The sequence below is a fragment of the Leopardus geoffroyi genome, chromosome B3 (assembly GCF_018350155.1).
Source record: "Leopardus geoffroyi isolate Oge1 chromosome B3, O.geoffroyi_Oge1_pat1.0, whole genome shotgun sequence".
Lineage (NCBI taxonomy): Eukaryota > Metazoa > Chordata > Mammalia > Carnivora > Felidae > Leopardus > Leopardus geoffroyi.
In genome coordinates, this window is record NC_059337.1 from 144,256,388 (window position 1) to 144,281,465 (window position 25,078).

At 47.6% G+C, this 25,078-nt stretch overlaps 1 protein-coding gene across 17 annotated transcripts in view; it reads left to right on the forward strand.

Annotated features, from left to right (window-relative positions):
• Nucleotides 1-25,078, forward strand: part of WDR20 (WD repeat domain 20) — a 65,916-nt gene that overhangs the window by 22,203 nt on the left and 18,635 nt on the right. For 4 of the 17 annotated variants that reach the window (XR_006705365.1, XM_045452141.1, XM_045452142.1 and 1 more), the window contains exon 2: nucleotides 20,458-20,640. The exons of 4 other annotated variants lie outside the window; for them this stretch is intronic. Coding sequence is in view for 6 of the 13 variants with exons in the window: in XM_045452141.1 (XP_045308097.1) it covers nucleotides 20,458-20,640 (183 nt within the window). In the remaining 7 variants the exon portion in view is untranslated. Of the gene's footprint in view, nucleotides 1-12,447; nucleotides 12,708-18,995; nucleotides 19,043-20,003; nucleotides 20,059-20,457; nucleotides 20,641-24,529; nucleotides 24,665-24,699; nucleotides 24,895-25,078 lie in introns of those variants that run through there. 9 more of the 17 variants (XR_006705367.1, XR_006705366.1, XM_045452134.1 and 6 more) reach the window with 9 other exon arrangements.

The window sequence follows — 25,078 nt, forward strand, 5'->3', positions numbered from 1 at the left end:
TGATCTCTCCTGTCTTTTATGGAAAATAATCTGTCAGCAGTTTTCTCTGAACTTCGAGTGATGTAGACCAGTGGGCCATGATGTCCTGTGTATTTTTTCATTTTAAGTTATGTTTATCTTATCACTATTGACCTAAAAGTGTTGATTGAAATACAGTCTATTCGTGAGCATTGTTTTAAAACAAATTTTGTAGACTTTTCTTCTGGCAAATAAAAAATCAGATAGTAATAACAGGTGCAGTGATAGCTAACATTATGCACTATACTTAGGGAACACGTTTGGTAACTGAGGAGATACAAGGTTTTCCTCTCTTATTTGAGTGAATTATGTTTGCGGTCTCTTGGCTCCCCTGATTAATGCCTGGTAACACCAAATTAATAAGTAGTAGGCCCTAACGGGGCTTGATTCTCCTAGCTGGTAGACCCTTTTGTGGACCACCATCTTGTAGAATGTACGTTCTAAAGGTCCTGGCTGTTGGGATAAAGGTGCTTCAGGATCACCTGTGTCACAGTCAGCAGTGGGCCTTCACTGCTTTTGCTCTTTCTGTTTCCGTGCCACTTAGCCTGGCCTTACCTACTGTCCCATCCCTGCTTGCAGTTGTCATTTTCACCATGTGGCTGACTTTCCCAGGATTCATAATGGCTCATTTTACTCAGACCACCAAATACGAGCTGAGCCTCGTACGAAAGTTAGCCTTTGAATGGCTTCTTCAAAATCTATCGGTTCTTGTGATGAGATTCTCCCAGAGATAGTAATTGGCCAAGCTGACCTTGATGTCCCTGCTTTGTCTGTCTGTCTGTCTGTCTGTCTTGGTTTTCTTCATAGTGCCTTCTCATGCCTTTCTGCTCAACCATCCCATTGCCTAGGTATTTGACTTCTTACCTTTACAGATACTGTCAGGCCCCTCTTCCTTCTCTCTACCCTTGGAGCGGTGGTTCTCTTCTGTGAGGTGTTCAGCCAGCCACGTCAGCACCTCTTCAGAGCTTGTGGGAAGGCAGATTGCAGGGCCCTGGCTCCCCCAGCTGACCCAGAAACGCTGGGGGTGAGGCCCAGCAATCTGCTTAACTAGCCAGTGACCGGTGTGCTGCGGTGTGAGAGCCACTGCTTTATGGCATGTGATTTGAGGCTCTCCTTACAGTAAGCCCTCCGTGAAAGCTTCTTGGCTGTTTAACATATAGATTGCGTTAATAGCTGTTGATTAATTTGTGTATCATTACCGCTACCGTGTGTTGAACACGTACTCTGCTGGCATTCAGCTGGGCGCTTTCACATCCTCAGATGCTTCGTAAAATAGGTAGTGGTGTTTGCTACTTTAGAGGCGAAGGGAGACGCTGAGGAATGAGGTCACGTGCCAAGGCCACACAGCTGGTAAGCGGCACGGGCGATCTGTCAGACTCCGAAGCCAGTGTCCTTCCTAGCACACACACTGTCTTTCCTACAAATCCTTTTCCCCAGAGAATGCGTGTGACTACGTGGCTGTCATCTGGGCACGTAACAAATGATTGTAATACCCATATTTCTGGATTTCCCTCATTATGTTCGTTCGTTCTTCCTTCCTTCCTTCCTTCCTTCCTCCCTCCCTCCCTCCCTCCCTCCCTTCCCTCCCTCCCTCCCTTCCCTCCCTCCTTCCTTCCTTCCTTGTTCTTTCTTTCTTTCTTTCTTTCTTTCTTTCTTTCTTTCTTTCTTTCTTCCTTCCTTCCTTCCTTCCTTCCTTCCTTCCTTCCTTCCTTCCTTCCCTCCCTCCCTCCTTCCCTCCTTCCCTCCCTCCTTCCTTCCTTCCTTTTTCTTCCTTCCTTCCTTCCTTCCCTCCCTCCCTCCCTCCCTCCCTCCTTCCCTCCTTCCCTCCCTCCTTCCTTCCTTCCTTTTTCTTCCTTCCTTCCTTCCTTCCTTCCCTCCCTCCCTCCCTCCCTCCCTCCCTCCCTCCTTCCCTTTCTTCCTTCCTTCCTTCCTTCCTTCCTTCCTTCCTTCCTTCCTTCCTTCCCTCCCTCCCTCCCTCCCTCCCTCCCGTCTGTCTGTCTGTCTGTCTGTCTTTCTGTCTTTCTTTCTGTCTTTTCTTTCTGTCTTTTCTTTCCAGAATTTGTTTTTAAGCAATCTCTGTTCCTAGCGTGGGGCTTGAACTCACGACTGCAAGATTAAGAGTCCCACGCTCCACCAACTGAGCCAGTCGGGCACGCTCATTGTATTACTCTACTGAACAACAGCCTATCAGCTTTTTTTTTTTTTTTTTTTTTCAACGTTTATTTATTTTTTTTTTGGGACAGAGAGAGACAGAGCATGAACGGGGGAGGGGCAGAGAGAGAGGGAGACACAGAATCAGAAACAGGCTCCAGGCTCTGAGCCATCAGCCCAGAGCCCGACGCGGGGCTCGAACTCACGGACCGCGAGATCGTGACCTGGCTGAAGTCGGACGCTTAACCGACTGCGCCACCCAGGCGCCCCCCAGCTTTTTTGTTTTAAAGGGAAGCATTTTATTTCCTTTTTCTAACATTCATTCGCTTACTGTCTGTCAGAGAAGCAGGTGAGAGAGCCTTTGACGTCATAGTCCAGGCTGTACATATTCACGTACCTGACCATCACATTGTAATGTGCCACTTGTCGTTTTGTGTCAGAAATTAACTTGTACTTTCATTGAGGTACCACACAGTTCTGGCCTCTGAACTTAATTTTTACAACTTTCAAAAATTATGTTGCACTGAATTTTGGTAAAATCTTAATGGACTGAAAAATGTAATTTTGCTGGCTCTGCTTTGGTCCAGCCGTGTATGAAAGTGAACAGGTTATCAGAGTGAGCACTTCTTGACCCAGGGCACAGTTGTCATTTCTGGTGAAGGGACAGGGCTTGTCATTTAGGTTCTCTGTGCTCTTTTTTACCTCTCTGACCTCCTCCACTTCTCACCCCCAACACTGACACACATTTTTGGACAGGCAACTAAATAGGAAAATACCTTTATCTTTAAAGATATGAGGAATCAGGGACGCCTGGGTGGCTCAGTCGGCTGAGCAGCCGATACTTGGTCACTGCTCAGGTCACGATCTCCCTTTTGGGGAGTTTGAGCCCTGCTTCACTCTGCACTGACAGTGTGGAGCCTGCTTGGGATTCTCTCTCTCCCTCCTACCCTGCTTGTGCTCCTCTGACTCTTTGTCAAAAATAAATAAATAAACATTATGGGGCGTCTGGGTGTCTCAGTTGGTTGAGCGTCTGACTTCAGAGCAGGTCATGATCTCGTGGTTCACGGATTCCAGCCCCACGTCGGGCTCTGTGCCGACATCTCAGAGCCTGGAGCCTGCTTTCAGATTCTGTGTCTCCCTCTCTCTCTGCCCCTCCCTGCTCATGCTTTGTCTCTCTCTCTCAAAAATGAACATTAAAAAAATAAGCATTAAAAAAATAAAATGCCTATGAGGAATCAAACGCTTGTTTCCTTGCTAACTCACTATTATTGTTTGATTGCATTTAGCAGATGTAAATTGATGTTACTTACTTAGCTCGTACTTACATGAGCACTTTGTGTTGCCACTCTAACCACTTACACATTTTAACTCCTTAGCCCTCTATACGTGGTGGAACTCTTTTGTTGCCCTTATTTTCCCATTTTGTGGAAACAGTAGTGTGGAGAGGCAAATAACTAGTCCGAGCTCATAGGGCTGGGAACAGCAGGAGCTGAGTCTGACCCAGCCGTCTTAGCTCCACAGTCTGTGCTCTTAACTGCTCTTCAGGATGTAATGTAGGTTTCCAACCAGATTTTTCTCTAAAATGTTTTACTCTGCACTTTGAAATGGTGGACTGTTCCATGTTTTTGTTTTTCCAGGTTAGGACTATGTGGACGATGGGATTGACGTGTGAGCTCTCACAGAGAAATAACTCAGGTCCTTTAAAAATGTTAATTAATTGAGGTGTTTGCCGGGGACTCAGGCAGAACGTGTCCTAAAATGATGGCAGGTGGCCTTCTGGCCTGGGACACTGTGGGGCCTGAACAGCAGCCTCATAGTGCCTTTCCCAGCCTCGTCTTGTCCGGGGACAGGCCCTGCCTGGCTGGCTCTCTGTGCTTTGCCATGCTCCTCCTCCTTTGGGGCCCTGGGTCGGCCATGGTTTCTTGCTGCCTGACCTTCATGCATGTGGCTTGAGGTCCAAGGACTTGTGAGAACAGTACAAGCACTTGGACTTGCTGTAGACAATAAGACACTTGGAAATGGGTGTTACGTTGTTCTGTGTCTCTTTAAATTTAAAGACACACATGGTCGAAGTACTCTACGTGGAAGAGAGGTCAGAGATCTCTCCATACCACCCGAGAGACTGTCTTTTGGTCTGTAGCTGCAGGTGCTGCTCATAGAACCTGCTGGTGTTCGGAGCCTCAGCCTTCGTTGTGACCACACGCGCCGTCAGGCTGAGCTGCGGGCGAGCGTTTCTTTGGCTGTCAGCATCTGCAGCCTCGCTTAGGGCTCCCGCCTGTCCCGCCATCCTTTCTGTGTTGGCGTGCGTCCCTGCTGGCCAGAGCTTTTCTCATTGGGCATTTGACTCTGCTGCAGAGGGAAGACTTTCCGGAAGGCAGACAGGAAGTTTGGAAGGAGCTGTGGTAGTGGGCTTTGGCCTTGGTTGCTCAGGACACGGCCAGCTTGAAACCGTGAATTATCAAGAAGCAAGCTATTCCCTTCTTAGCCAAGAGAAGGCTGGCAGTGGTCCGAACTTACCTGTGAGCTTTGCGCCAGCTAAATGAGCGTCATTGGGTTTATGCTAAGCTTCGTGAGCTTTGCAGAGTCTTCTGTATTTCTCTACTCTGTGTTATAAATAATAGAATTTCAAGTTCTGACAGCTAGTTACTGTTTGATGTAGAAGCAGGAATGCCACAGGTGAAAGGAGAGGAGACAGAAGTGAGGGCATTGGGTTAGGTTACCCTGTGCTTTCCCTGAGTTTACTGGGTATAGCCCACTTACAGCCAATAGGACCAGAGCTCCAAGTGTAGCTGCTGGGTGAATTGATTTATGATTTTAGGCAGTTTACATCTTTGGTTTTAAGTTGCAGCATCCTTTTTTTAACTTATTACAATTTTTTTTTTTTTTTTAATGTTTAGTCATTTTTGAGAGAGAGAGGAGCAGAGAGAGAGGGACACAGAATCTGAACCAGGTTCCAGGCTCTGAGCTGTCAGCACTCCTGAACTGTGAGATCATAACCTGAGCCGAAGTCGGACCCTTAACCAGCTGAGTCACCCAGGTGCCCCTTAAGCTGCAACATCTTGAGAGCAAATGTGGCTTTTTTAAAAGCTCCACTTTTATCTCTGTCCTCTGATTCCATGAATATGAGACTGAACGTTAACCAACATTCATATGAGACCGCTGTATATGGAGATCTATTACAAAATTACGCACACTGGGAAATGGATTGCTTCAATCCATAAGCAATCCATTTCTTTGTGAATAGCTTTATATTTAATTTTTAAAGCTAATATTGCACATTAAAATTTTTTTTAATGTTTATTTATTTTTGAGAGAGACCGCAAGCTGGGGAGGGGCAGAGAGGGAGGGTGACACAGAATCTGAAGAGGCTCCAGGCTCTGAGCTGTCAGCACAGAGCTTGATGCAGGACTCGAACTCACGGACCTCGAGATCATGACTTGAGCCGAAGTCGGACCTTCAGCCGACCGAGCCACCCAGGCGTCCCTAATAGTTGCACATTTTTAATTATGTATTTGATTATATGAGATAATGAATGACAAATGGAGTGAAGCAAAAGTGCAGTTGTTGCCAAACGTTAACTTTCGGGTTATGGTTGATTTCTGCCCTCACTGTGGCACTTAATCAGTTCCAAGCTGGTTGGCCTGCTAACCCACATTTAAAATACACTGCTGTCCCCTTTGAGACTATGCATACGATACTGTCCCTATTGAGCCTACCAGTTTTATTTCAGGCCTCAGAGATTTTAGCTTTTAAGTGCTAAAATATTACTGAATGCAGAAAAGCAAATTCCACTGAGTTACTCTTTCAGCTATTTCTTCTGGATTGAGGATAATTTAGGATTGGGTTTTCCTAGAATCTTTAGAAGAGCTTGGGATTGATGATGAGTTCTCAGTTCAATTCTTGTGAGAAAGATGGGGACTCAATTATGAATCTACAGTAGGGAAAAAGTTAGGAGATAGACTTGGAACAGATTGGATTTCCCAAAGAAGCCTCTGGGAAAAGTTACTTTATTTGCCACTGTAGCAAATTAGGAGCGCACAGTGAGCCCTTCTAACACTGCAGTACTATTCGAAGAGTGAAACAGTAGAACCAGCCATGGCCTGCTTATTTGTCCTCTGAATGATTGGCTCCTTTAAAGAATTTTCCTGTCCTTTCTCATTTCATTGAGTGACATCATTGGTGCCACAGAAACATTAATAACATATTCCAGCGTTCCCAACTGGCGTGAAACTTATGATTTGCCTAGTTCAAAATATATCATCACCTGTTGGTGATATATCATCCCATTCATGCATTTACTTGGTGTCACAGTAAGATTTCTTTTATGGTGAATTTTACTATTCACAAAGGCACATATTTTTCTGTGACCCTGCACTAGGCCATGACATGCTTTTAAGCCACTTAAAATAATTTTGAAAGTTTTAGTGGTTTTTTTGGCCTGTGGGTTTGTTTCCTTTTTCTATTTAAGAAATTGCACAAGTAATATATAATTATTGATGAAAAGTTAGAAATCAAGATAGGCAAAAAGGTATCACCTAAATACTACCCCTAACCTTTTAATAACCACGTTTCATAGTTTGATGAGTATCTATTTGAATTGCTTTCTTTGCAACTGTACACAGATAAATGTGTATTCTAAAAGGAATCCTACTTTTTTAATTATGAAAAATTTCAAACTTACACAAAAGTCGGGAGGATGGTATAATGAACTTCCGTACACCTGCCTCCCAGCTGTGCCATTTGTCAGCATATGACTAGTCTCACTTAATCGATTCTGTTGCCCTTACTGCATTACTTTTTAAAAAATACTCATTTGTTTTTGAGAAAGAGCGAGCAGGGGAGGGGCAGAGAGTGGGGAACGGAGGATCAGAAGCGGGCTCTGTGCTGACGGTGGTAAACTCGATGCTGGGCTCGAACTCACAGCCCTTGAGATCATGACCGTAGCCAGTCAGATGCTCCGCTGACTGAGCCACCCAGGCTCCTGCTTTACTGCATTATTTTAAAGCAAATTCCAAGCATCGTGTCTTCTGTATTTTTTCTATGATACGTGGACTGTTCTGAGAAATGAAACTACTTTTTTACACGTTAAAAATTTACATTTGAATATAGTCTGTTCTTTGACAGATTCATAAATATTCTTTACGGTTTCTTGATTCATAAGGATCTTTTTATTAATTTTTTTTTAATTTTTTAATTTGAAATGATTCTATATTCACAGGAAGTTGCAAGAACTATGCATGGAGGTCTCATGTACCCTTCATCCAGTTTTCCTCAGGGGTAATATTCTGCGTAGCTGTAGTACATATCAGTATCAGGAAGTCGCCGTTGGTGTAGTCCTCAGAGCTCGTTTGGATTTCACCAGTTTCAGATGCACTATCGTGAGTGTGTGTGTGTGTCTGTGTGTGTGTGTGGTTGGTTGCTTCTGTGCCGTCGTATCCCATGTGTAGATTCATGTGACCACTACCACAAAAAGATGTTTTTAGTTGGCTTACTCACCTATATTTCCAAACAAGGACCACACATTACATTTAGTATACATACCTCTTAAGTCTCTCTTTTGTAAAAATTACGTTGCTATAATTTCACACTTACAGAAAAGTGACAAGAACAGTGCAAAGAACTGCTATATGCCTGTCACCCAGACTGACTAATTGTTTAAAATTTGCCCATTTGTTTTATCATTTGTATGCTCCCCTCCCTCTCTCCCCTGCCCCTCTGTGTATGTAAAATATATATCATTTGAGACTGGCTTGTAGACATTGTGTCCATTTCTATCCCCAGAACAAGAATTGTCACTCACATAACCATAGTACATTTATCAAAATCAGGAATATAACATTGATGCATTCCTCTTATCTAATCAACAGTTCACATTAAAATTTCACCAGTTACGGGGGCACCTGGGTGGCTCAGTTGGTTATGCATGTGACTCTTGGTTTCCCCTCAGGTCATGATCTCATGGTTCGTGAGTTTGAGTCCCGTATCAGGCTCTGCACTGGCAGCATGGAGCCTGCTTGGGATTCCCCCTTCCCCTCCCCCCCTCTCCCTCCCTCCCTCTCTGTCTCCCCGCCCCCCCCCGCCCCACTTTCTCTCTCTCCCTGCCTCTCTCTATCCCTCCTCTGCTCGCATCAATATGCACACTCTCTTTCAAAATAAATAAACATTAAATTTTTTTTCACCAGTTACCCTAGTGCTGTTTTTAAAAAAAAAAAATGTTTTTTTTTTAAATGTTTGTTTACTTCTGAGAGAGAGAGACACACACAGAGCACAAGCAGGGGAGGGGTAGAGAGAGAGAGGGAGACACAGAATTCGAAGCAGGCTCCAGGCTCCGAGCTGTCAGCACAGAGCCTGATGTGGGGCTCGAACCCACAAACCGTGAGATCATGACCTGAGCTGGTCTGGTGCTTAACCGACTGAGCCACCCAGGCGCCCCACCCTAGTGCTGTCTTTTAAAAGTCATTTTTTCCTGGCTGGGGTCCCGTCCAAGTTCACACACAGCAGTTAGTCGCAAGCTCTTTAGTCTTGTTTAGTCTGGACCTGTTCCTTAGCCTTTTCTTTGTTACCATGATCTTGACATTTTTAAGAGTTCAGTTATTTTGTAGAATCCCTCTCAGTTTGGATTTGTCTGATTTTTTTTTTTTTTTTCATGATTAGATTCATGGGCTGCATTTTGGGGAGAAATACCACAGAACTGATGTTGTTGTGCTCATCCCAGGGCAGCATGTCAAGAGGCACATGATGCTGATTTGCCCCAGTATTAGTGGGCAAATTAATGTTAACCTGATTAAAGCTGTATTTACTAAATTAATCTGTTGTAAAGTTCCATTTTTCTCTTTGTAATTGAGAGGTAATTTGTGAGGGGACACTTTGAGACTATGTAAGTATCCTGTTTCTCATTAAACCTTTATCCACTAGTTGTAGCATTCATTGATTTTGGCTGAACCACTTGTTATTGTGTTACTATAATAGTCGTAAATGGTGATTTTCAGACTCCATTATTCTTTCCTCCTACGTTTGTTAGGTGTTAGTCTAATCTAAGGAAGAGCTTTCTTTTCTCCATTTATTGATATCAGTATAAACTCAGATTCTTACTTTATTCCATGAAAATTCTGTAGTATTATTTTGATGTATTTTTTTTAAAGTAATCTCCAACCAATGTGGGGTTCAAACTTACAACCCCAGGATCAAGGGTCACATGTTCTACCGACTCAGCCAGCCGGGTACCCCTCATTTTGATGTTTGAACCGTCCCGTCTTTGTGTAATGGTAGCCCCTCTGCCTTGCCCCCTAAGTCTTTTGGGCCCAGCTTTTGTAGTCTTTGATAGCTTTCTTGCCCAGAGGTACAAAAAGATGTTCCACATTCATTTTTTGCCCCATACCTGGTATCAGGTTCTAGGAGCCTTGGTGACTTTAAGTGGCAAATACTGTTCGAGGCAGAGTCTAGGCACCAGAAGTTGCTATTTGGTCATTGCATCTATACCCTTTTATTGCACACAGCTAGAAAATGCCTTTTTTTTTTTTTTTTTTTTTTTAAAGAAAACACACACACACGGTTTTCTATTGGTCTTTCCTAGTCAATTTTTTGAAAAGGTTTATTCATTTTTGAGAGAGGGAGAGGGCGAGGGTGAGGGGAGGGGAGGGGGCAGAGAGAGAAGGAGACACAGAATCCGAAGCAGGCTCCAGGCTCTGAGCTGTCAGCACAGAGCCCGACACTGGGCTTGAACTAAAAAATTGCGAGATCATGACCTAAGCCGAAGTTGGATGCTTAACCGACTGAGCCACTCGGGTGCTCCTTCTAGTCAAATTTAAGATGAACGATTTTACATTTATGCCTCTTATGTGCAAAGTCTCAGCTCCTAATGACATTCACATAATCGGCTTGCTTCTACAAGGTATATTCAAAATAACGATATACTGTTATTACTAACAGTGTGATTACAGTATGAATACGATTTTAAGATGTCTTTGCAATTTTTTTTTGTCTTTAGAATCCTATTTTTTATTGTTTCATTTTTCCACTTAATAAAGCATATAACATCCTTCTTTGCTAGTAAGTAAATATCTTCACTTTAAATGGCTACATGACATATTTACCAATTTCCTTTTTGGAACACACAAGATGTTAATAATGTTTCAGTGTAAACAGAGTTGAACTGGCAGTCTTTGTACATGTGTTTGCTCATTAAAATTTCTTAATTCAGGAATAGCATAAAGAAAGAAGTGTGTTAAGTGTAAAGCTGTGTTAATTTGTTACAAAGCAGAATCAATCCCAGATTGAAGGAACAGCATTCCTGGCCAACCAGCCCTATGGCCCCTTCCCCACGCTCTTCAAGGGTACCCACTGTTCTCACTTCTAGCATCGCAGATTAGTTTTCCTTATTCTTGAACTTTATATAAATGGAATTATTATATGCTTCATTTATATTTGGCTTCATTTAATATATTTTTTGAGGTTTATCCACATTTGTTCTCAGTGTAGTAGCATTCCACGGTTAGCCCGCTCTTTATCTAGCCTCCTATAGATGGACATTTATGTTGGGCCAGTTGGGGCTACTACATATTCTGTACTTGAAAGATAGGCTAAGGATGCATTCCTAGGAGCTCAGTTTGTGGTTAGAGGAAGGGAGGCATTTGCTACGTGTTGCCAAGTTGCCCTGCATAAAGGCTCTGCCAGCTTATGCTCCTGCAGTGGCGAGGGGGGGCCAGCCTCTCCACGTTCCTGTAGGTGCCAGTTTTGCTGGTCCACGTCTTGAAACGGGCTGCTGTTGCGCGGCTTGGCCAATGGTACATTCCAGGTGCCTGGAGAGGCTTTTTCTAATCTGGCAGGGAAAAACCATCAGAAACGTCTGAGTGGCTGTTACTGAGGTGGCCTATGAGACAGTTACGCCCTCAAAGCTTTGCATTAGCTGGGGAGATAAGACATCCATGACAAGTGACTGAGCACAAGTGCCGAGCGCGTAGTTCCGGTGATGCTGTAAAACTGTAGATGAAGGAGAGGTTGGAACTTTTCCTGGTGCTGGTGTTGAGAGCAGGTCAGCTCTCCCCTGCTCCACTGATCTGAGGCTACTCCCTTCAGCTGAGCTCTGGCTGATTAGAGACAAAGTCTTTGAATCACAGAGGCCAAATAGAATATTTTGGCCATGGCTTTTAGCGGCTCACCTCCACGGTGTAAGAGAAGTTTAGTGTTTGTTCATTCTCTTTCGCTTTCTTGCTTTCTGTTTGGAAACACGGCATCGTACTGGCTCCAGAGTGCTGTCATTTGATATATAATTACTAGAGCACATCGGTGCCAATTAAAAGAAAAATTCGTCTGTTACAGATTCAGTAGTTCATTGTTCCAACTGAGATTGGGTGATTGGAAAAATAGCAGTTTGGGGCTAAAAGCACAGTTCTACGCTCTGGGAAACGTCGGGCAGACCACCACCCTTCCTTGGGCCTCAGTGTCTCAGTAGGATGAGGAAATGGGAGCTGGAAGGTTGCAGGGCCTCTAGACAGTTGGGGATTTCGGGTATTTCTGACTTAGAATAGGAGTTCCTCTGCAGATTGCTGCTTAGGTTACAAAGCAACCTGAATCGGAAAATTTAAAAATCCTCTTGGTGCCGTGCCAAGCACCACAAGCTCGTGGATGGCCTCGGTGTTAGGAAGATAGCGCGGCAGTCGTTGAGCAGCACATAGGAAGTGCTCACTGCCTCCGAGTGGCCTGCAGTTTACTAGTGTCGCAACGCTTTTAGGTCCAAGGATTCCCCGCCAAGCCCCTTTAAGGGGAAACTTAAAAAAAAAAAAAAAAAAAAAAGTATTTTCTGAGAATTTGAAGTGAGTGTCTTTTGCAGAAATAAAACACTTTGCCTTTTCTTCCATTTGAGGTGTTGGTATTCCCTCAGGAATAGGAGTGCATATTTTGTGCATATTTAACAGAAGGGTTTAATAAAAAATAGGCCATTTGTGTATGTCAGCATTTTAATGTGATGAGATCTGGTGTTAGAATGTGGGCAAACTGAATTCAGCTGATGTCGATTCGTGGTTTTTCTTTAACGAAGAAACCCGTGTTCCATTGGCCTAAGCGGCGGCAGCCATTTGTAGAATCTCACACCGCGGAAGAGCCTTGACCTGAGCGTGGTGTTCGGCTCGAGAACTTGGAGAGTTGGCGAAGATGTGGTGGTTCGGCGGCTTGTTCAGTTCATCTTTGAGAAATCATCCGAGGGTAGGGGAGTCGGTTTTCGGGTGACAGGCTGCCTCGGGGAAAATGACACGGGATGGCAACAGACGCTTGCTTCAGCAGGTCCTTGGCGGCAGTGCCGGGCCAGGGGAGAAGATGCGCCGAGTAATCCCGTCCTGCTTCCTCCCCGAGGCACCCCTGCCCCGCCCTGCGCCCTGCGCCCTGCTCCGCTGACCTCCCTCCGGAGAGGGAGCCTTCCCTGCCCCTGTGGGAAGCGTTTCTCTGGAGACGGGGAAGCCGCGCCACAGATTGTCGCTGTGAAAATTCAGTGAACGTATCTTGTGCGTTTTGTGAGTGGGCGACTCTTCCCATTCTGGAATGACGTAAGGGTGGTGCCCCTCACCTTTTACGCCTCATTTGCCTGTATTCTGAGGACGTCCGGCTCACTGGCCTTCCCGGCTCTCTCCCTCCACGTTCTCCGGCCCGGCCGTGGCCATGGCCGTGGCCGTGCCCACAGGGCAGGTCTGAGGTGGGGGCTCTGGGCGCCCCTTCCAGGGTCAGAGCCCAGCGGAAGCCTGCTAGCAGGTGTCACCCGGCATTTTGTTTGTTTTTAGTAATGGGGAGGGGTCGGACGTCACGTGGGCATGTGCTGTTAGAGGAGGAAGGAGGCACAGAAGCTATGAAAGGGAAGGTGCTGTCTTGTTGGGGGAAATTCCATAGAAAGGAGACCATGCCCTAAACTTGGCTTCTCCTGTTGTCTTTGTCCAGGAAATTTAGGGCAGAAAGAACCCTGTTTTCCTTCTGTATACTTCTTTGAAGGTATATTAGTGGACGATGAGGGTTTTCAAAGCCTGTCTGTGGTCGGCAGCAAATCCTCACATACGCACAAGGAGAAACGGGAGTTGAAAAGAGAGCTAACTTTTCTCAAGTGCGTTTGAAGTGCCAGGCGCAACTCTAGCCTGTTGCCTCCTGTGAACGAAACAGCCCTGCGGGGTGGATGCACTGAGAAGGGAGCCCTGGAGTCTGGGCCACACCGATCAAGGCTGGGGTGTCTGATTCCCACCCGGGCGAGTGATGGGGTTGCAGATCTAGGTGCGGCCTCAGACGGTGCCTCGTCAGCTGCCCGTCGGCGCCCCGTGGCGCGGGAGCACAGGGGCTGGACTCCGCCTCGTCTCGACTGCAGATTCTGTTTGCCTCCTTATAAAATGCAGGGGCAGGAGTCCCCGGCACACAGATGCGTAAGGAGGGCCAAAAGAACCGATGCGCAGAGGTGCTTTGTAAGCCGGACAGTGACGTACTGATATTTGCTCACGGAGATTGTTTTCTTTCACAGACGGGCACCCAAGAAGACGTTAGTTGTTGGTTGGGAGTTTGGTCAGCAGCAGACCACACATTTGCTTTTTTTTTTTTTTTTTTTTTTTTTTTTACCTCCCCTAAGTGTTTGTTTATTTTTGAGAGAGACCGGGCATGCTGGGGAGGGGCAGAGAGAGGAGGGGACAGAGAATCCACAGCAGGCTCCGCGCTGACAGCAGAGAGCCCAGTGTGGGGCTCGAACCTGTAAACCGTGAGACCGTGACCTGAGCCGAAGTCGGATGCTTAACCGACTGAGCCACCCAGGCACCCCCACATATTTGCTTTTATGTACTTCTGGCTGTGGAAGTTTTTCCTTCCGCTTTTAGAATTGTTTCATTTCTGCAGTAAATATTAATGATACCGTTTACACGCCACGCCCTCTATTAGGTGTTGGAGATAGAGCGGTGAAGGAGGCAGATAAGTTTCTGTCCTTTTTGAAACACAAACTGTACAGATGATTGACATTTTCCTCCTGTTGGGAGAAGAGATCCCAAACCTGGTTGACTTCTTACTGCCCTGATACATATTTTAAGTCCGTGTTAGATAACTCTTTAACTACCACTCAATTATGCAGATATTTTGGGAGTAGCTGTTGAGCTGAAGAAACCATGAGAAAGGTGGATTGGGTGGGGGTTTCGCACGATCAGCCTTTGTTTCTGCTTCCGGGCAGGGGGGCAGTGAGGACGTTTGAAAATCACTGTGGTGTTTCTGTCAGAGCCCGGGGTGTTTTCCACTGTGGGGAAGAGCGCTTTGGTTAAAGAGTACTTTGAGCTTTATTCACAAAGTGAATCTACCTCAGTTCTGAGTGGCTGGAGTTGCATTTATCCGCATCTGGGACTCGGAGGGCTCCTCCACTTCCCCACGTGTCGTCCAGGATGCCCAGCTAGGTGTGGTCCAGCCGCAGACCCTGGAGACCCCAAGCCTCCACCCCCCCAGGAGAACTGGAACAGTCTGTAATCTGGCTTGTTTTGGATCCCAGGTCTTGAGATAGGACTCCAAATGTTCCTTCTTTCCAAGTAGGTGATCCTTTGTGGCCCTGGGAAGTTGTCCCTTGTTCATCTCTGGTTCCTGTTTTGGTTGTCTGAGATGCGGTCAAGAGGAATGATCATAGAAAGCATGGTGTCAGTTCTCTTCTGACTTTTAAATGGCGTAACGGAGACCTTTGTGTCACCGGGGCTGCTCTGGCTATTTTCGACCAATTCATTTGGGCCTTCAGTGACTCAGCAGCCTCCTGACTTTTTTTGCTTTTAAAAGGAGCTGGACTTACACGGTGTATGGAATGCAGTTAACATTACAGCCGATGAATGTGGCCCGTAGTGATGGCGGTCAGGGAAGGTCAGGCGAAAGCGTGCTCCCCAGAGGTGAGATGAGGAGGTCAGGACATCGGGGCTGCCGTGAGCAGGATTGTATGGACGCTGTGCACGGGGAACGTATTCTGAGCGAAGGAAGGGGTGTGAGGAAAGGCCAGAAGGTGTAAAGAGGACAGGCAGCGTGTGAACACGTACCTCTGGAGGGCGTGGGGGTGATGAGGCCACGGCAGCGAGGCCCGTGGGTGCCAGGCCAAGGGGTTTAGCCAGCGCCGGGGCAGAGCCACGGAGGTTTGAAATGGGAGGGTGACCGAAGGCTTCACGAAGATGAATCTGGCGTAGTGTGTGGGATGAGTTGGATGTGCAGAAATGGGTGGAGGGTCTCTCTTCTGGCAAGTTCTGTGGGACTGATTCTCTCTGAGGTGGTTCTCAGATGGGGAGGGAGAATATAAACTGTAGGAAAATTAAAGCCCGCCTTGATTAGCAACACTGCCGCCTTCCCGTGTATAATAATATTCTGACGTGCGCTTTTCAAAACCGGTCTTTCGGAGATATTTTCCATACCACATAAAATGCTTCTGGGCGCTCAGGAGGGTCAAGTAGCAGGTTGCCATGAAGGGGGCTCCGCGCAGGCCCACATGCCTTCTCGGAGTTCCTCTAAGGGCTGGGCCAGGGTGCCGGACCCTGACAGTGGCGAGTAGGCCCGCTGAGCCTGTGGGGGCTTTCCTTTTGCAGGGCGTTCCCCAGCAGGCCGGGCGGGGGTCTGGGGTGCAGATGTGAGCTGGAATAAAAGGGCTGCTTCTGCAGACCTTTGTGATACTGGAAAGGGAAGCGTGACGTTTTAGTGTGCACTTCTTGATCGAGGATTTTGATGGCCAGCTCGTGTCTGTAGTAGGAATTCTTAAGCCAGCATTTAAAACTTTCCTGTTGAGAATGAGACACTGACAAATTATTTGTAATCAATGACTCCTTGCGCAGAAACGAGTGAGCATGGGTAGGATTTAATGTTACCCCTGAAAAAAGTGAAATCGTTGCACTTTTATGCAGGTAGTGAGCATTTGTGACAGACGGGATGCTCTGTTGGGGCTGAGTAACCAAATGTGATCTAATTCTTAAAATCGGTAAGATTTTTTAACTATGTTGCACTGTAAGTTCATGTTTAAGAATTCAGGTAACTGGCAGTGATTAGGATGCAGATACATTAAAAACATCTCAAGTGTCGATAACTTATCTGTGCAGAAGTCGCCAGAAAGCTGCAACACAAAAACTGATTTTATGGAATAATACAGTGGTAACCACTTAATAAAGAAGTTCTCCTTAAGGGAGTTTTTATTATAATTTTTATTGTAATTGTAATTTTATTGTAATCAATGATAATGGACATGAAACCATACTGTTTTCCATAGTGTAAGTATTTCCAATCACCATAGTGTAAGTGATTAAATACTAAATTCTGTGGAACAAATTAAGTACTTGAGAGTTTGGAGGAAGGAGCCAACCCAAAGAATGGTAGTTGGGAAGAAGCCTGTTGGAGGTGGGGGGCTTGGACCACTGGGTGAAATTCCCCAGCTGCAACCAGCGGGGCGGCCTCCCGAAGCCAAGAGAGAGGGGCCGTGAGCCTGCAGCACCCTCAAGACCTGCCCCACCAGGCCCTGGGGCCGGAATATTCCTGCAGCAGTTCCTGCCCCCTCCCCCGGAGGGGTGGCTGAGACTACAGACGTGATGTGAGGCTGCCGGGGCCCAGGAAGTGTTCCGCAGGCGGAAGTCGTGTCTGGCCTTCCACACTCTGGTGTGATGGAAGGTGAGAAGCTCCTGAAGGGTCTGACCAGAGAGGTGGGACCTGGCAGGGGCAGATTCATAGAGGCGGCTAGCGGCTGAGTTGTGTGCGCATGCTCTGTGCCTCAGATCCGTTGTCAGGGGGCTTTCTTCTTGGAGAGGAAGGGAGCACCTTGCCCCAGGCCTCCTGGCTGCCCAGAGGGGAGGCAAGGTTTCAACATAGGCCTGCCTGGCTCCAGAGTCCGGGCTCTTTCTCCTTCTGCCAGACTGCGTCTGCCAGGGAAGCCACCTGTCAGGGACTGATGACCCTGTGCAGAAGAGGTGTGGCCGACTCAGGTAGTTACTGCCACTACTAAAAAGGTGTGTGAGCTCACCGCCCTTCCCGCCCCCGCCCCGCCCCGCCATCCCCAAAGAAGAGGGGAAGAGGAGGAAGAAGAAATAGGCCACCAGTAAGCACATCAGTGGGAAAAGGGAACTTGAGGATTGGCTGAAGAAGGACAAGATGAGTCCCAGATGGTGGCACGGTTTGAACGAAGGCAGGTTCCGGTAATCTGACTTTCCTCGCTCTGGGGTTGGGCTCCAGAGGGCTCAGGCCCCAGTGGCGGATCCTTATGGGTGGGTACAGGCCCAGCGGTCACTTGAGGCTCCGAGGTAATCCCTGCTTGCGGTAGGCGCCATGTTGCCTGGCGGGTTGTGCTGTTCTGGTTCTAGTATGATGGGTGCCGTGGGGGGTGGGGACGGGAGTGACCTCAGGTAAGAGGTGTTCTGACTGTTTCTTGGGCCTACGTCTACTTTTGTGCCTTCTAGAACAGTGCCTTTCACCAGTGTTGAAGGACCAATTTTAAAAATTTCCAATCCATTGGAACTGATACTTTTCTAAAAATAAAAACAAAATTACTGGAAAACAAAATTGAAAAAGATGTGCAGAGTATAAATTCTAATTTTTTTATTAGAGTCGACAGATACAAAATTACCCTGATTGCCATAAAAAGTTTCTAAATGTTCTTTTTTTTGAAAAAAAAATTGTTTTTAATGTTTATTTATTTTTGAAAGACAGAAAGAGACAGAGCATGAGCAGGGCAGGGGCAGAAAGAGAGGGAGACACAGAATCCGAAGCAGGCTCCAGGCTCTGAGCTGTCAGCACGGAGCCCGACGTGGGGCTCGAACTCACGAACTGTGAGATCATGACCTGAGCCGAAGTCGGATGCTCAACCGAGTGAGCCACCCAGGTGCCCCTAAATGTTTATTCTTAATTTCTGTGCTCAATCTTGACTGCAGACCAGTAAACTGTTCACAAACTGGTGCACTTTGAAAGCAGTGATCTAGGAAGAAAATTGTTAAGCAAATTAGTAAATAAGACGTTTGGGGAGTACTTACACCATTTAAGAGTAGAAGTCTTTCAGTTGGCATTTAAAATACTCGAGGCGTTTGTGCACATATGATCTAATTCCAGATGACATCTTTTCAGTAGAGTTCCTTGGTGGGAGGCAGGGATGTATAAAATAAGTCTCCCAGGAACTGAGGCTGATGTGGTTACCGTGAGGGATCTGTAAGGTTAACTCTGTACTAGTGACGATACTTGGAACATCCGATCCAGAGCTTTCGCCTCCTCTGTTGTCCCTGAGAGCCAGCGTGTGTCTTTTTGCTCATGTATGAGCGTTAAACAGTAGTATGTTTTCTCTGTCAGTTTTTGGCTTGCCTTTGAACTGATTTTTATAGTTTTGGGCATAATTTTAGATATATTCTTGAAGGGGGAAGTTCCGAAAGCAAGCTCTAAAAAAAAAAAAAAAAATTCTCAAAGAGTTATACCTGCTGATATAGAGATCATGTAACAACTTAATTGTTCCTATTTCAGATTTGTTTTTTGTCACTAGCTGCCAGTGTTTTTTCGCTTTCTGTTTTCGGCACTTCTGACGTTTGCTGATACCCCTTTGCTCTGGAATGATTTGCTGTGGTCTCTTAGCCTAGCTGCTTTTTCCCTGCCTTTAGGGTCCAGCCCGGGGGCGGCTTCCCACAGGCACCCTGTCCCTGTCTGGGGGGGTGGTGGCTTTCTGGGCTTCTGCAGCCCTCAGCCCTCTGCTGAGCGCGGCCGCCAGCCCACCTCCATGCTGACTCCCAGCCCTGCCGGCCCCTTTTCCTCCTTGCTGCAAAGTCAGATCTTCCTTGTGTTTTGTGTCTTTATGTTACACTTTTCAGGGCTCTTTCATGTATATATTCTCTTATTTCATCCTCCAGACAATCCCATGAGGTTGGTAGAGATTCTCATCTCCGTTTTAACTGAGGTGAGGCTGGGAGAGTGTCCGCATGGCATGTATCTTCGTTCCTTTGCCCTGTGCTCTTAGAGTTCCTGTTCCACTCGGTCCAGACTTCCCGATGTTGGGGTTTCGAGTTTGCTCAAAGATGTCTATAATTTTGAGGTCCTCCTTTCTACTCAGTATTTATGTGTGTTATTTGAAAAAATGAAACATTAGACTACTCAGCACAGTGGCACAGGCCCCTTTGGAAGAAAGAAATCTTTAGAACCTAGCACAGGGGTTGGTCAGCAGACAGCCAGGGCCAATGGCCCCAGAGCAGTGCCCAGGGCCAGAGTGGTCGTGTCAGAGGACACACTCAGCAACCTAGTTGTCTGCGCCTGTGACTTTCAACTAAGACTGGAGGGTGGTGTCCTTTATTTCCACAATATCAACCCAGCGTATTAGATGGCGTGGAGCATTTCTCGTGAAGGAAAAAAGTCGTACTTTTAGGGATTGAGGGGGAGGTGCAATGAAAAATCACTTTTGGTCCAAGTCAGAAGTCATTTGCTTCTGACTTTGGGCTGTGTTGGGTGTGTGTTCCTCCCATGTCCTTTATGGTCAAACAGACCAGGGTTCTACATCTAGCCACTTAACTTAGGTGGGTATGGTGACCGTGGCTGAGTTACGAACCTCCCTAAGCTTGTTTTCTCATCTGTAAAATGGGGCAGTATTCTCTGCTCTGAATGATCATCGTAAGGGTAAAAGGCGATGTGTGTCGTGCACCTCGAGTGTGGGCTCAATAAATGAAAGGAACCCAAAAGCTAATACAGAAGAGGGACCGTGACCCAGTAAGAAGGCTCTTGCTTATAACTGGCTGCAGCAGTGATTCTCAAATCTGAGTGGGCATCGGAATCACCTGGAAGGCTTGCTGGGCCCACCCCTCTAGTTTCTGATTCATTTGGTCTGGGGTGGGGCTTGAGAATTTGCATTTCTGAGTTTCCAGGTGATGCTGCTGCTGCCACCGCTGGCCTGGGGACCACACTTTGAGAACCCCTGGGCTACAGGTAACTCACCAATGAGCATTTAGATGCTATAGATCTATTTGCAAGCTGAGTTTTTATGTGGTTAGAGGTACTCTGTTAGAAAATGCTTGGAATGAATGCATTTTACAAATCTGAATTTAGCATCTCAAGGATTTTCCCTCCTGAAGTCCAGGAGTCTTTGTTAAAGAGATTTGAAGAAGAATGAGTTGTGAAAGTAATAGTTGTAAAGAGTCTAACGTTATCAAATTGGCTAATGTGTGTGAAAGTGCTTTTACAAAATGCTGAAAACTGAAAAAAAATTTTTTTAAATACCTTTGTTTTTAAGATTGAACATCATAATAGAGTATAAGATAGTGTAACTGTTAGATTTCTCATCTCAATGTGCTGTTTACCGTATGTATTTTTCTCTTTCTCCTCCAGGCTGCTGACTTGAGTAAACCAATAGATAAAAGGATATACAAAGGAACACAGCCTACTTGTCATGACTTCAACCACCTAACAGCCACAGCAGAAAGTGTCTCTCTCCTAGTGGGCTTTTCCGCAGGCCAAGTCCAGCTTATAGATCCAATCAAAAAAGAAACTAGCAAACTATTTAATGAGGAAGTAAGTAGCACCCTGTCTTAGCCGTTAAGAATCCCTTTAAGAATTTACACATTCTTACCAAGGGCAGTGGGCCTTCGTTTCCACATTGGGCCAAGCCCGTTTCTCACTCTTTCAGCCGTCCCACCTAGTGTTACCCTTTCAAACGTGGTGAATTAACTCGTTGAATTCTACCTGTTCTTCCTTGGGATAACGGTTTTATGCGTTTTTTTTATGGAGCGTGCTCAGGTGTCTAGAGCAGGTGCTTTGAAACTCTTTCATAATGGGGGCAGGGACGAAGCTGATACTTGGTGTTTTATCATTTAAATAAGAAAATACAGAACTCCAGACCTTGTTCACATCACCAGAAAATTTCATGCAGATCAAAGAACCTGATAATAATTCCTTAGGCTGCTTAAATTGTAGCCCAGCCTTTTGTGTCTGTGTTTGACACGTGTTTGGCTAAGGAGTAGTTTTTTTTCTCTTGAAAATATTTGCTGTAAAATCACCTTTGACATAGTTTGAAGTCCTGGCACTTAAAATTGGATCACATGACACAGCTTTTGCCAGTGTTACAGCATGTGCTGGGTTTCTAGTATCTCCAGTTGTGCTCTGGAAGGAGCCGTGTGTTCAGGAACATGTCAGAACTGTTAAACATGGCAGATAGAAGTTGCCAGATAGATTCTGTTTGTTAAAGCTACCGGAGTGGCCTTTTGGCCCCAAGAGTTGCCATTGCAGATTCGGTGTTCTTCAGTGTGACTCTCCCGGCAAATGGAAAAGATACAGTGGGCTTGCTGACGTAGAAGCCCCGGGTCCGCAGCGTTAACTTGTCCCCTCAACCCTGATGTGCAAGGGTCAGGTCACCTGGGATCCCTCAGGAAGGACAGGTGGTTTTGCACTGTTGCCTGGTTTTGCTGTCATTAACTTGGAACAGAAGTGCATTATGGGTTCTGGTTTATAAGAAATAATTCTTTGTGGGCAGGAATAATTCAATTTGACGCAAAGTTGCAGTTAAAATTCGGATTCTTTTGTAGTTGTCACGGCATGCCGCTGTCCACCCCCGCCGGTCCCCACCCACTGTCTCTGTCTGGCATTGCCAGTGGATTCGGCGAGATCTCGTGAACCACGCCATCTCCGCTTCTAGTTTCATCTGAGTTGGCTGGAGACGGGACTTGACTTGCCATATGGACTGGCAGAACTGTAGAAGAGCAGTATTTACTCCGATTCTCTGTTTTTAAAAGTCTTAAGTAGAAAATGGTTTTATTGACCTACGTATTTTGTTAATAGTACCTGGGGAAGTGATCTCTTACTAGCCGAATGGTTTTGTTGTTGTTGTTTTATTTTTTGTTCCGTTTTTTTTTTTTTTTTGGTGGCCATTGGCGGGGAGCAGCCGGCCTTCTCTGCACCTGCCACCAGAAACTGAATTTGGTTTGTGTCTGGGTGGGGGACACAAGGGGGAGAGATTACAGCCGCCTAAAGGGCTGTTGGTAAACGAGCTCGGGGGATGCTCTGGCTGACGATGGCACAGGATGCCACTGAGAGAACAAGAAGGGCTTGTGTGTCATCATGGCGGGGGGGGGTGGGAGGCTCAGGGCCCTGAGGGCACTGGCCGCATCCGTCCCCTGCTCTGGACAGCGGAGGGCCTCACGCAGCGACCGAAGCCTCAGTTTTCCCCTACTGGTCTTCTGTTTCATGTGAAAAATGGCTGTTGAGAATGCTTGGGCTGTGTGTGCTTAAATGCCAACTTGGCGTTCATAGCTCGAGGCTGAGATTTGATTGGCTTTCACAGTAAGGAAGGTCTTTGGCTGCGCGGATACCATTCTCATCAGGTTTCGGTCAGGATGTGTAAGAGCAGGGTCGTCAGAGGCGTGTCCCCTCAGAGGCCATGGTGTAAGATTTAGAGGTTTGGGGGCGGCTCACGTTTGTCCTCCACGCGGTCAGTCGGGTAGCTGCTGCCCTTTACAGACAAGGACAGTCCAAGAGAAGGTAAGTGAGTTGTCCCAGGCAGGCAGCGAGTTGACGCTAGAGTTGGAACTGGAAATCACTTCCACGAGGGCTCCCTGGTCACACACTGTAAGCCCCACCGCGTGTGGTGGCCAGACAGGCAAACCCTTGTGCTCCTAGGAGCTGCCAGTTTAGTGAGGTGGACGGACAGGGTACTGGGACGTGTGCCAAGGGATATGTGCTAACCGTATTCTTTAGCATGCATCAAGTATCCTGAGATAAGGCAAAAGTTAAGTTCGATGGAGGAAGTCTAGAAGACTTCCAGAAGGTGACCCTTCTTCTGGGTCTTGAAAGAAGCGTAGAAATTGGGAAAGTGTGAGAGAGGCCTTCACAGCTGGAGAAAACAGCTTGGTGTGCCGAGGAGTGCTGGGTGACCAGGCGTGACCAACTCAGCCCGAGGGCCTCAGAGAGTCGGAGCCAACAGAGAAATCGGAACCAGGTGGTCAAAGTCCTGACACGCCGAGAAATGTGGGTCTGACGCTGGAGGCTGTAGGGGTAGCTTCGGGCTTTTAATCAAGGGAGTGCCCGTGTCAAATGTGTCCTTTAGAACGCCTGCCAGCACTTGGGTTGGGTTGGGGAGAATGAGGGTAGCGTAGCCAGCGGGAGGCCGGGACCCGTTCCGGTGCGAGCTGGGGTTTTTGAACGAGAGCGGTGGCCATGTCCCGTCCCATCGGCAGACCTGGGTTACTTACCGCGTGCCCACTCCGGGCCTGCCCTACGGCCACCCCTCACGCACACTTAGGTCAAGTGCTGACGTGTGATGACGTGTGGGGAGGCAGAGGCCTGAGAGAGGCCGGAGGAGGGAGAGGAGCCGGAGACCGCTGTAAGTGGGGCGGGGGAGAGCATCTCGGGTGGGAGGTGCTGTGCTCTAGGTACAGAACTGGAGACAGAGCGTCCCCGCGGGAGGCAGGGCAGGTGGGGGCCCTGGCAGAGGAAAGAGACTGGGCACAGGAGAGCCGCTCCCAGGGTGCCCGGGGAGGGCGAGACCCCAGGGCTGTGCCACGTAGGCCAGGGCCCAGGTGTGCTCCCGGCTGGGGCGCACGAGCCCACGGAGTGAAGCAGGGGCACAGGGCCGGCAGGGGGTGGGGGGCGGGTTGGAAGATTACCGGGGCTGCTGCTTGGAGCCCGACTTCCGAGGCGGGAGCACGGGGAGGGGTCTGGCTGTCATCTGTATGCCGGGTAAGCTTGGGAAGGAGCAGGTTTGGGGGAGCGGAGGCCCAGTCTGTACTTAATAAGCTTCAAAGGCCTGTAGGTGTTAGATACGTGGGCCTGGGGCCCAAAACTAGAGGCAGAAATTCGGGAGTTGGGCTTGTAAATAGCCCTCACGTCCCTGAGATTAGATGAAAGTTCTATGGTGAAGGCGTAGTGAGGGTGAAGAGTGCCAGGGACTGTGTCCTCCCAGACCCTGGCCCCCGTCACGCTGCCTCCAGAGGAGTGCTTTCAGCGGTCGGTGTGTTCCCCTACAACTTGGGGTTGGCCCGGCGGCCGGGAACACGGAGCCTGGAGCCTCACTGTTGACCTCACCTCTCCTCACAGGGAGGACGGGAAGGACAGACCCCCCCCCTGGAGGTGTGGTGAGGGCAAGATGACTCGCAAAGGGCTCAGAGAGGGAGCCCTTGGTGGGCGCTCAGTAGACTTTGCAGGTAGAGGGGAGTCCTGGGAGCACCTTCCGCTCGGGGTTGGAAGGAGGGGCCTCTTGGGAGGTGAGATACCAGCAGTTTCAAAGGGGGAAAGAGTCCCTTTCCAGGACCACCCAGGCAGAGGATGAGCGTGTGTGCGGCAGAGCAGCTTATCACGCTGGTCCCGCGTGCGGCTCACCAGAGTGTTTCGCGCGGCTGCCCGTTGCACGTACGTGTACTCACGCGCACGCCACGGTACTGACGATTCCACCTTCGCCTCCTTCCCACAGGTTCTCGGCACACGAAAATATCACACATGTTTGGACGGGTAGATGGATGGATGGAATGGAGTTAGAGTCTAGAAATCCACCCGACATTAAAAGTAGATGAAAATTTCTATCTAGGAATCAAGTATATCTTAAAAGGTGATCCCCCCCCCCCCATTCACTCAAAAAATGAAAAATACTCTAAATGCTTGCTTATCGAGGTGCAGAGAAGACAGGAAGCGCCACCTGTAATTCCCAGCACGCATTGTCAACCTCATCGTCTTTGTAGTTTTTATTGTTTTCATGAGGTGAGACTGTTAGATTCACACCTTCCATCATCAGAGATGTCCGTGACCGCCTCCTCCCAGTCTGGCCAGTTGATCAGAGAGGTGAGCCCTCCTCCCTTCACCCCGCCAGTGTCCCTGCCCCGCCACAGGGCCCGGCCTCCATACCTGTTCAGCCCAGAAGAGAGGGAGCGCCGGTCCTTTTCAGCCACCCTGGGGGAGCGGTGTCTCCGCGGCTCCTGGGTTTCTCTTTGTGGCGCTGCGTGCGCGCTGTGCCTGTGGGCCTCTG